The sequence below is a fragment of the Onychomys torridus genome, chromosome 4 (assembly GCF_903995425.1).
Source record: "Onychomys torridus chromosome 4, mOncTor1.1, whole genome shotgun sequence".
In the NCBI taxonomy this organism is placed as follows: Eukaryota; Metazoa; Chordata; class Mammalia; order Rodentia; family Cricetidae; genus Onychomys; species Onychomys torridus.
Genome location: NC_050446.1, coordinates 13,738,394 through 13,750,445, shown reverse-complemented (window position 1 = coordinate 13,750,445; position 12,052 = coordinate 13,738,394). Strand labels below are relative to the sequence as shown.

General features: G+C 47.5%; 1 protein-coding gene across 2 annotated transcripts in view; it reads right to left on the bottom strand.

Annotated features, from left to right (window-relative positions):
• Positions 1 to 11,717, bottom strand: part of Camsap1 (calmodulin regulated spectrin associated protein 1) — a 70,092-nt gene extending 58,375 nt beyond the window's left edge. For both annotated transcript variants that reach the window (XM_036183924.1, XM_036183925.1), the window contains exon 1: positions 11,372 to 11,717. In XM_036183924.1, the coding sequence (XP_036039817.1) occupies positions 11,372 to 11,525 (154 nt within the window). In that variant the 5' untranslated portion in view covers positions 11,526 to 11,717. The remainder of the gene's footprint in view (positions 1 to 11,371) is intronic.
• Between the last annotated feature and the right edge of the window lie 335 nt (positions 11,718 to 12,052).

Here is a 12,052-nt window from a genome sequence, read left to right as displayed (position 1 = left end):
GTAAAATCCTTAGTGTTAGTAGTACTAACTAGACTCAAAATACACGAAACAGCTGATAGAGCTAATAAAACAGACAAATCCACGAGCATGAAAACTCTGGCACTTGTTCATCAGCAACTGACAAGGCTATTAGACATAGCCAGCAAGGATACCACCAGCCAGCAGGCTCTACTGTGCACAAAGCCCAGGCTGCTACCTACTGACAAAGCCTACTGCCGGACTCTGGGTCCATAAGACTCCAGTCTACAGAAGCCAAGCTGGTGGAAAGAAGCTCGCTATAGAGACTATAGAAACATGAGGGATTACAGAGAGACAACAGGTAGAAATCCCCAGGCTGGAGAAGTTTTTCCTCCCCCTCTTCCTGAAAGTCATCTGGATCTGGGAACTCCTGGGCATTTTATTCTTAAACAAGTCAGTTAATATGAACACAGGGAGAGGAGGGAAGTACCGCTGAAAAAGATTAATGTTCAGAGATTAGAGAAAGGATTAGAAAGAAAACTAAAGGTCCCAATTCATCACCTCATACTCCAGTTCTCTTCCCCCAAACCACCCAGCTTAGTTTCTTACTCTGACATTCTTCTACCCGTTCATGCTCAAGCTATGAACAGCATTTCCACCCGTACCATTCTATCCCCAGGGGCCGGGGATTTTGAAATGGAAGATGGTGCCATAATGTAATCTATGAGGGTCCAGACGGGAACTGCACGTGGACCTGGACCTCCTGCATCTGGTCAGCAGAGCCTTAAAGAAAGGTCGACTTAGCCAAAAGAAACAAGAGGAGTGGAAGGCAAGGGAGGGGAGCAAGAAGCTGTCTTAAATGATCTCTGCTACATGCCCAAACATTCACCAAAATAAATTAGATTTTAGGCCCCAGGTTCTTCTTACACTGTAGATCTTGAGCCCATATGGGGCTACATAACTGAATGTGGGAGCTGGAGAATTAAATAATAGTAAAAGGTTTCCAAATACACAACAACCAGAAACCAATTCACAATCAATGATCCAAGATGTTTCTGGCAGTGCTCACTCATGTCTCACCAAGAAGCTTCACTGCAGCCATGGTTCTGAACACACAGCATGCACACTGTACATGCTATTACCCCACACAATACCAACAAATACAACCTCAAATACCTCAGATTCAAGGCTACTCTATGTCATGAACAGAAATGTGTTTTTACTGCACACACAACGTTTTCTGCCCCTACAGAAACATAACAACTTAATACACAAAAATATTTCCCATCATCATTCCTCAGCATGTAAGTATCAAACTGGTATATTCGGATTGTATTGTTTTAGAGTGTTTCGATGTAGGGTGGGTAGAGACAGGATTTCATGTAGTTCTGGTTGGCCTTCAATTTACTGTATATAAGGATGATCTTGAACTCCTGATCTTCCTGCCTCTACTTCCCAAGTACTAGAATCACAGGCATGTACCACAATACCCAGTTTTATGGGTGCTGGGTATGGAACAAGGACCAGAGCCTTATCACATGTAGGATCTACTGTTGCATTCAACTTGGACTTCCAAGCCCCTAGAACTGTAAGCAACACATCTCCATCATTTATGAATTACCTCGGCTATGGTATTTTTCATAGCAATCTAAATGAAACAAAAGTAAGCATCAAAGGAAACTTTTCATACACAGAAATGGGTGAAAACGTAAGTCCAGCATGATGACACACACCTGTAATCTCGGCACTTTGAGGAGGTAGAGGCAGGAAGATTGGGAGTTCGAGGTCATCCCTAGCCACATACTTTAGTTGAGCCTGGCCTACATAAGCTTCATCTCAAAACAACCAAAGAAACAAAACAACAAACTATGAACTATTAACCCATGTAAGCTACAGGGAAGGCGGCACTGCCGCACTACCTGCTTGTTGTGAAGCAGTGAAGTCAGCAGGCTGCCTAGTCAACAGCGAGAAGGGAAGAGCAACAGGAGCCAGAGCACGCAAGGCAGGCAGGCACGGCCATGGAAGGGTAACAGGAGGTTCTGAGGGAGGGAGAGTCCCACATCTGGTTCTAACTTTCTAATAGATTTACAAGAAGTTACCACTGGGGGGACTGGCAAGATGGCTCAGCAGTTATGAGCACTGGCTGCTCTTCCAGAGGACCCAGGTTCAATTCCCAGCACCCACATGGCAGCTCACACCTGTCTGTAACTCCAGTTCCAGGGGATCCTGACACCTTCACACAGACATACATGCAGGCAAAACACAAATGCACATAAAATAAAAATAAATAAATGAAAAAAAAAAAATGAAGTTACCATTGGGGAACCGAGTAAAAACACCCAGGACCTTTGCAGAATGTCTTATAACTACATGTTAACAAACCTCAAAATAATTTAACTTTTCTTATATTATCCAAAATCCTAAAAGCTATTATTACATTGCAAGACATTAAAATGGACAAGAGGCATATTTTAAAGGACTCCTCTTCATTAGTCATCAGGGAAATGCACACTAAACCACAGTAGGAAGGCGCAATCCACCCACTTGACTGGCTAAAAGTATAAAGACCAATACCACCAAGTGCTGACATGAAAGGCATAGCAACTGGAATTCTCATACAGTGCTCATGGGAAATAATGACTCAGGCACTCTAGAAAACTTCATTCTTCCTTATGAATTACACATGCATTATCTCATGACCTACTAATCCTACACTTACTTAAGATGAATAAAAATATCTGCCATTGCTGGGCATGGTGACACATGCCTTTAATCCCAGCACTTGGGAAGCAGAGGCAGGTGGATCTCTGTTAAATTCAAGGCCAGCCTGGTCTACAAAGCAAGTTCCAGGACAGGCAGAGCTGTTACACAGAGAAACCCTGTCTTGAAACACCAAAAATCTGCCCACACAAATGAATGCTCATAGCTTTTTTCATAATACCCCAAAACTAGAAACCACCCTAACAATATTCATCGACAGACAAATGAGCTAATCATACAGTGGAATACTATTATTAAGCAAAGACCTGTACACCATGAGATATATGGATGAATCTCAAAGATACTGTGTAAAGGAAGCTAGGTGCAAGACTTTGATGTGCTTAAATGATTGTGGTGATACTGTGTCCCCCAATATACTGTGCACCCTAAAAAACTTATCTGAAGTCAGAGAACAGAACAGCCACTAGATAGACACAGAGGCCAGAAAACGGTGGCACATACACCTTTAATTCTAGCATTCCAGAGGCAGAGATCCATGCGCATCTCTGTGAGTTCAAAGCCACACTGGAAACAGCTAGGCATGGGGATACACGCCTTTAATCCCACGAAGTGATAGCAGGAAGCAGAAAGGTATATAAAGCGTGAGGACCAGGAACTAGAGTCTTTTAAGCTTTTAGGCTTTAGCAATTCGGCTGAAATCCATTCAGATGAGGACTCAGAGGCTTTCAGTCTCAGGAAACAGGATCAGATGAAGTTAGCAAGGCCTCACCTTGGTTGGATATGGCTTGTTCTGTTTCTCTGATCTTTCAGCGTTCACTCCAATACCTGGCTCTTATTAATAAGACCTTTTAAGAATTGTGCTACATCTGGCACCCACCATCTAACAATTTGTGTTACAAATGATAGGAAACTCTAGGCAGGAAGCAGGTATAGGAAGGCCAGTATGAGACTTAGAGATCTGGAGGAGGCACACCACCAAAACTTTATCTAACCATATGCTTTCATGTGCTTTACTGAATATAAATTGTACACCAATAAAGGTCCAAAACAAGTATCTACTTGGTAAATATTGAGCAGTACTCATTGTGCCCTGCTAAAAAGCCCAGATCTCTTTCCTCCTCAGAAACTGTCCATAAGTAGTCCATAAGTAAACCCCTGCAAGGATTTACCAATTTGTTATCTAAGACATCCCAAGAGCTGAAACTCAGCCTTTTGTCCAAGCTAATCTCAGCTTCTAATTCCACTTGTCTGGGCTTGTGCTTGAGCAAGCTGCACCCACACCTGCCTCCATTCCCCTTCTCTGTATGGGCATTCCAGATCCCTCCAAAGAGTCCCTCTTCTTCCTCACCTGACCTGCCAGTGGCATCGGCTCCTGTGTAAACAAGGCACCACCCAGGATTCTCCTTATTGGTCTTTGTGTGTGTGGCGTTCAAAGCTCCATTTCAGTTCCCACAGGTCATAAGACAATGTTCACCTAGACTGATACACCTCTAATTTTGACTGGTTGAAACTGTAGCAACTGGGGAATATCTGCTCAAAGCACATTCCCAGGCTCTCAGCAAACCATCTCCTATTCAAAAGTGTTCCTAGGCACATACATCGAAGAAATCCCCAATGGCACCAGGGACACTGTAAACAACCTGGCCCCAAACTATTTCCAAATTAATCACCTACTATGTCAGTCCTTACGCCTCTACCTCAGCACAATTAATCTACTCAATGCACAAGATCACTTGGCTGCTACACAATGGTGCAGCCAGATACCCACCCTCTGCTCTCGGGCTGCCCAGGCCTTCACCAACCTTCAGAGTGATTCACTTTTGTTCTTTGACACATGGTCTCTCACTGACCTGGAGCCTAAGAGTAGGCCAGGCTGGCTGGTCAAATAACCCATTTCTACCTCCCCAGCATGGGATTACAAGCATACACCACCATGCCCGACTTTTTTAATATTTGTAAGTTACCTTATGCCAAGCAGTGGTGAAGCACATCTTTAATCCCAGCACTCAGGGGGCAGAGGCAGGTGGACCTTTAGAGTTCAAGGCCAGCCTGGTCTACAAAGTGAGTTCCAGAACAGCCAGGGCTACACAGAGAAACCCTGTCTCAAAAAACAACAGCCGGGCAGTGGTGGCACACGCCTTTAATCCCAGCACTCGAGAGGCAGAGGCAGGCGGATCTCTGTGAGTTCGAGGCCAGCCTGGGCTACAGAGTGAGTTACAGGACAGGCTCCAAAGCTACACAGAGAAACCCTGTCTCAAAAAAACCCCAAAAAATTAATAATAATAATAATAATAATAATAATAATATTTATTCATTTGACTGTATGCGTGTATACCTGTGCATGCCACAGCATGTGTGTACGGGTCAGAAGATAACTTGTAGTAGTCGGTTCTCTTCCTATGACGTAGGTTCCAGGGATCAAAGTCAGGTTTCATCAGGCTGCTGAGCCATCTCGCCAGCATCCCTGGCTTTTTTTCACTATGGATCCTGGGACTCTCAGGTCTTCATGCTTGTTTAACAAGCACTTTACCAATCTGAGCCATCTCCCCAGCCCCACACCTAGCAAGCACTTTAGTGTCTGAGCTGCTTTCCCAGACCTATGTAGTCATCTCCAGCCCTTCCATCAATCCTAGTTCCTCCATCAATGTCCATATTTCCCAAGGATTTTGATCAATAAAGTAGACAGCACCATGTGCCTTCTCCCTCTATATTTCCTATACTGCAAAAATAGTTATGCACACAATAGCTATTGGAAGAAAGTAAGCTTGGCTCCAGGCTGGTCATCCTCAAACAAGATGACAATTGACAGCCATCCAGGTTATTAAACAGTGCAACTTTGAGGTAGAGGGGCATTTGCATACCTAAAGTTGACAGGGCTATCCTGAAACAAAAATCAACACAAGAAACATGGCAGCAGTAAGTTTGTTCCAGGATAGCCTTGGCTACAGAGTGAGACCCCGTCACTCTTTAAAAAAGAAAGAAAAAGAAAGAAAGGAAGGAAGGAAGGAAGGAAGGAAAAAAAGAAAAGAAAAGAAAAGAAAAGAAAAAAGAAAGAACACATTAAAAGCCATTTGAATGTATAGCCAAAATTAACATTCTGAAACACAATAGCAGCTAACCCTTCGGAGGGTCAAAGGATTAGCTAAGAGATTAAAGACAGATTTTCATTCTCTGATTAGTATTTAACTCCTGGCATCAGGCCAAGAAGGAGAACATGTATAAGCACAACCCTAAAAACATAAACTCCTCCCACAGAACATAACAAGCACATGAGTATTCTGCAGGTGGGCACAAGAGTGCATGTGAGAGCAGACCTACCAAAAGCAGAAGACCAGAGCTTCTGCAGACACCCTGTAGAGAAAGGGTCATGGCAACCACTGCCAGCCACCAGCTCCTACAGCATCAAGCTTCTCTTCTCATGGTCAGCAAACACTTGAGGATCCTTCCACCCAGAAACACCCAATTCACTTGCCAAGAATAACAAAAGGCTGTTTAGCCGGGCAGTGGTGGCGCACACCTTTAATCCCAGCACTCAGGAGGCAGAGCCAGGTGGATCTCCGTAAATTCGAGGCCAGCCTAGGCTACCAAGTGAGTTCCAGGAAAGGGCGCAAAGCTACAACAGAGAAACCCTGTCTGGGGGGGGGGGGGGGGGGGATGTTTAAAAACAATAGTCTAGGGCTGAGAGATTGCTCAGTGCTTAAGAGCACTGGCTGTTCTTCCAGAGGACCCAGGTTCAATTCCCACCACCTACAAGGAGTTCACAACCATATGTACATCCAGTTCCAGGGGACCTGATGGCCTCTTCTAGCCTCTGTGGGCACCAGGTACAGATATGGTGCACAGACATACATGCAGACAATGTACCCAGACACTTAAAAATAAATAAAACTACAATCTAAACTCATGAACCAGTAGCTGAACATAATTGTGACCTAGAACAACTTGGTAACACACTTCTAAACTGGCCCAGGCAGCAGACTGCTTCCAAGGAAACCTGCCCAGTCCAGGAAAAGAAAGGGACAGTGAGCAGTGCCAGCCAGCTCTGGAGCTATGGAAAGGGGTTCCAAGTAGTGAACTCCTTTTGACCAAATGCCTCTAAACCAAACAATACCATGACTCTGGGCAATGTGGTAACTCCTAGAGTTAGGAAAGGGCTCTGCTCCTAACACTGGGTAGACCAATCAGCTTAAAAGCACTTAGTTACCAGCAGCGGCTCTAGCACAAATTTCCTAGGAACTGGGCTGCACGGGGCCACAGACCTGCTTATAACTTCTTCCTCTACAGTGTGCTTTTCAAATTTGTAGTCTGAGGACTCTGGTGAGCATGGGAGATCAGGGGGGTAGAAAAGAGGATGGGGAGCAGCATTCCTGGTTAGTAGACCTAACCCTCCAGCCAGGTCACCACCCCTCTCTAATTCAGTCTGTTGCTGCTGGTAAAATGAGAAGGATGAGTTCCTGACTGGGCCTAGGATTCAGGACAGCACAGCTCTGGGGCAGAAGGACAAATCAGTTTCTGCTGAGCCACAGAGCAATCTCCTTGCAAACAGTTGAGAGCCTTCTCATCCGGTCCCTGTGTGTTCCACTGTCCTTGAGAGATAAAAACTCGTATTCCCCCACGGTCCCCTGAAACCAAAGCCTAGATACTCTGAGCTTGCTAAGGGCACAAACACAATGCAAATGGACCAGAAGCAAAGCCAGGACTGCTGCAGCCCTAGTCTAGCACACTACCCTGTAAAATAAATGGTCCTTCATTCCCCCCTTGCAATTTCTCTATCAAACAACCAACACTACCACACTCTTGCAGCTAAGCAGACTTTGTTCCTCTTGGCACACACATTTAAGTGAACAATTTTCAGCATGCCTAATAAGTTACTCCTAAAAAATAGCTAAAAGACTGTCAATGTAATGCAAGAGTTGCCAAAAAAAGAAGAGAAGGAACCTAAAAATAGAAGTACAGGACATCCCCCAAATCTTGGTTGTGGCACGAGAGCAGAATCATTTCTGGAGAAAATGTTTCTTCATGACCATAAGCCCAAGGCCTAGGGTGAGCTCCAGAGCTTGTCACTCACTACGGACAGCAGCCTGGTACAGGGACATAAACTCCCAGGGGCAAGTGACAATGGAGTCTCCAGCAGCTAGCCCCACAGTTCCACATTTCAACTCCTACACAGAACGAAAACTGGTTTCACTTCGTGACTTAACCAAAAAGCGCATAACACATAAAGCATACAAGACCCCTTCCCTATGACCACCCACTCAAACTACGTTGTCACTGATGCATCCAAATGGAAAGCAGCATGAACAGTAGCCTAAGCTGAGAGGCACATGGAGGTTGCCAAAGATAAAAGATTCACCCCTGGAATAGGATCAGAGTTTTATGGGGGCAAGGGGTCCCCTATGTATCTTGCCAAAACTCCCTCCCCACCCTGATTCCAGGAAGACACAACTCCTGGCTGGTAGAAGTAAATTCATACCAGGCTACAAACACCTTTAGTACCTCTCCAGCTGAGCCAGCTTGGTCATATAAATTGGCACCTCCCAAATTCTGGGTATAGAATGGAAACTTCATTTGCAATTAATAGAAGGGAACTAGACCTCCTAACATCCACATGAAGTGCATTCTGCTAGCAAAGGCCTGTCTCAGGTCATGAGGTCACCTAGGCTCAGGCCCCATGCTGGTCCTCAGTCCTGCTCTTCCTCCCAAGTTCTCATATGAGCACTCTTAATAATTCTAAAACCACTGGGCATGGTGGCACTCACAGGCAGGCAGATCACGGAGTTCCAAGCCAGCCTGGTCTACAAATCCAGTTCCAGGACAGCCAGGGTTGTTACATATGGAAACCCTGTCTCAAAAAACCCAAATCTAAAACCATAAAGCTCATTTGCTCCATTATTTGATGAGGCAACAAGATCTCATGAGTAATCTAGTGCTAGAATAAAACTAAACTAAACCAGGTGCCAACAACGAGAGAGGAAAATTTATCTCAATACTACAAACCCCAAGCTGAATGTTAAGGCTACACATAACTAAACACACCCTGTTAAAGAAACTAGAAAGTAAATAAATTTATATTTATTATAAATAAATAGTCTAAGTAAACTATTTTCACATGGCCAATCTTAAAAACACAAAAGGCAGTTCAGCAAGAGTACTTGCCTAGCAAAGCCTTCAGTTCCATGCCCAGCACAAAGGTTGAAACAGAAGTGAAAACTGGTACACAAGGATGCACCATGTTTAAAAGCAAAAATCTGAAATGAGCCAGCACCTGTGAGTAGGACCATGGCATGTGGTAGGCTAGCCTTGCTTAAATACTAAACAGCAAAAGATGCTGGGAGCTAAGCTGAACTTGAGAACATACTATAGAAAGAAAGAAAGCCTCAAAATTTAACACTAGAAAGGTTAGAAAATACGAAAAACTAGCCCGGCATGTCTGCACACACTTTTAATGCCAGCACTCAGGAGACAGTGGTAGGTGGATCTCTTGAGTTCAAGGTCAGAATGATCTAAATAAGAAATTCCAAGCCAGATACTGTTTAAAAAAAAAAAAATTATGCAAAACTGAATGATGCTGGGCAGTGGTGGCCCAAAGCTTTGATCCCAGCCCTGGTGAGGCAGAGGCAGGCAGATCTCTGAATTTGAGGCCAGCCTGGTCTACAGAGCAAGTTCCAGACCGTCAGGACTGCACAAAGAAACCCTGTCTCAAAAAACTGAATGATATAGCTCAGACAGCAAAGGTTTATGGGGGGGGAGGGCACCCACAAGGTAAGAAGGGGTCTGTGGAGCAGAGCTGGCGATGGTAGATGTGACCAATGGCTAGACACTCACTATCTGCTCTAGTTAAATATCACACACCTTTTTTATCAATTACAGTGGTTATTCAGTGTTTTGGATTGGTTTGGTTTTGGGTTGTGGGGGGGGGGGGGCGAGTTTCAAGATAGGGTTTCTCTGTGTTGCCTCCAGAGTGCTATGATTAAAGGCATGAACCATCACCACCCAGCTTCTTCAATTGTACTTTGTTTGTTTGTTTTGTTTTCCGAGACAAGGTTTCTCTGTGTAGCTTTGGAACCTGTCCTGGAGCTCACTCTGTAGCCCAGGCTGGCCTCGAACTCACAGAGATCCACCTGCCTCTGCCTCCCGAGTGCCGGGATTAAAGGTGTGCGCCACCAACGCCCGGCTTCAATTGTTCTTTTTAAAGTCAGGTAAAGCCAGTTACACAGAGCCGTGTTTCTCCGCCACCAAGCAAAACCTGAAACCCAACAGAAACAGTGACCAAGAATTATAAAACTGAAAACTGTAAAAGAAAGAACTACTTCCTCACAGCTAGCTTTACACCACAGCATTAAGTTTAAAATAAAGCAGTTTGTTTACTCCCCAAACTCACTAAACATGTTTGTCCTTATGACTAGTGGGAGGTTCAATGACACAGTCCACTGTCACAGAGAACACCTGCTTAGCAAGTTTTCTAAAGTGGTCACCTAACCCTCTCCTGAAAGGGTTATCTCAGCAACCCAGCCTGTCTGTAATGGTTTTCCCTGAACAAAGGCAATTTATGCTTCAAATGAGGGGGATTCACAAGTTCTTAACCCTTCATTTTGAGCCTGAAACAAAGCCCTCGTCACTGATACTAGAGCCCCCGTCAATTCATTACCAGCACTATTTGGACTGCAAGGTGCCCAGAGCACCAAACCTGAGCGTCTTAATCCACTAAGCATATTAGGCCTCATAAATGGGGTTTCATCACAAGGTTACCTTGTTCTTCACAATAGGAATTAACCAAGGGGGATCATGACGGTTTCTGCACAATCTGTGTACCACAAAATATATCTTTGGAGTTTCCAATAGCTCATGTCCTGGTAAGTATCAAAATTCCTAATACCTAAACCAGAATAGCCGGGACTCTGGATTTGTCCCTTTGGACTAAGCCTCAAACCTACTCAAACTACTAAGCCTTTCGGGTCACTGTGGCAGCAGGAGATGCCTAGGCAGTGGTTATTCAGACAAGAGTCTTTCTTGGACTCAGAGGGCCAGTCCAGTCGCTAGAGAATAACACTGCACCAGACAGGCACCCTCCACCCCACCCGAGACTCAGAGTATGGATGACACTCGAGCGCAGTCCCGTGCCAGGACAGACCCCGGGCGACCTCAGCGCTCGCTCACCTGGGCCGCCGCCAGGACAGCAAAGTCTTGAACCGACACCACGCGAAGGCGCGCCCCGGCCCTGTCACCGGCCTCATTCCCAACCTTGGCTCCGTCTCCCATTCCTTGTCCCCAGACCTTACCCAGTGTCCCATCCCCCAGATCCGTCGGGTCCTCCCTCTTTGGTCCTACCTCCCTGCCCGGTTCATCCAGCTTCCCACCCTCTTTGGTCTCATCTCCCCGCATGTCAGTCCCCTTTCTGACCCCTCTGGTGTCAAACCTGGTCCAATACGTTCCCCGTCTCTCTCCCTCTGATCCCATCCTACAGCTATCGCATTCCCCTTTGGTCCCATCCCCCGTCCCAGTCCGACCCCAGTCGGTCTCCCGCTGGTCCCATCCCCCGGTTCCCGCATCCGCCCGACATCTCCCGGTCGCGTCCGACACCAGTCCCTGCTCCGTCGGTTCCCCTCTAGTACCATCCCAGAGCCCTATTCGTTCCCCGTTCGTCCCCCTGTAATCCCATCCCCCGGACCCGGACCCAGCCGCGCCCGCCCACCTAGGCCATAGGCCTTCGCACAGATCCACTGCAGGTTGGCTGCGATCTTGGCCCGCGCCGCGTCGTAGCGGTCCAGCGGCACCAGGTCGGCGCCCTCCGGCGGCGCCTCCATCCTCCTCCAGCCTTCGGCGGCGGAGCGGCCGCCCGCGTCCATCTGCAGACAAAGGCCGCGGCGGCCCGGCCGCAACAAAGACGCCGCCGCCCTCCCGCGCCGCCCGCTCGGGCGCACGGCCCTTGCTTCACGGCCGCCGCCGCCACCCAGGCTGTTGCTGCATGCTGCGGGCGCCGAGCCGAGGCCGAGAAGGCGCCGAGCGGGCCGGGGAGGCGGCGGCGGGCAAGCGCCGGCCAAGGCAGGCGCGGGGCAGGCGCGATGCGGGGACGGGCCGGGGGCGGCGGCGACGGCGGCGCGTGCGCGGCCCCGGAGAAGCGGCAGCTGAGGCAGCGGCCAACGGGTAGAAGCTAACGCGCCGCCGCCGCGTCACGCAGGCGCACTTAGGGCCTCCCGCAGCCCCACCTTTCTCCGCAGGCGCAGTAGGCACCGCCCTGTATCCCCGCTCGCCCCGCCCTCCTTCCGCAAGCTCCGTACCTGTCCCCCTTCTTCAGGCGCTCTAGACACACCCTCGGCCCCGCCCCCGCCCCGCCTCCTCCGCAGTGGGTACGCCCCCCTAGCCTAGCCCAGTC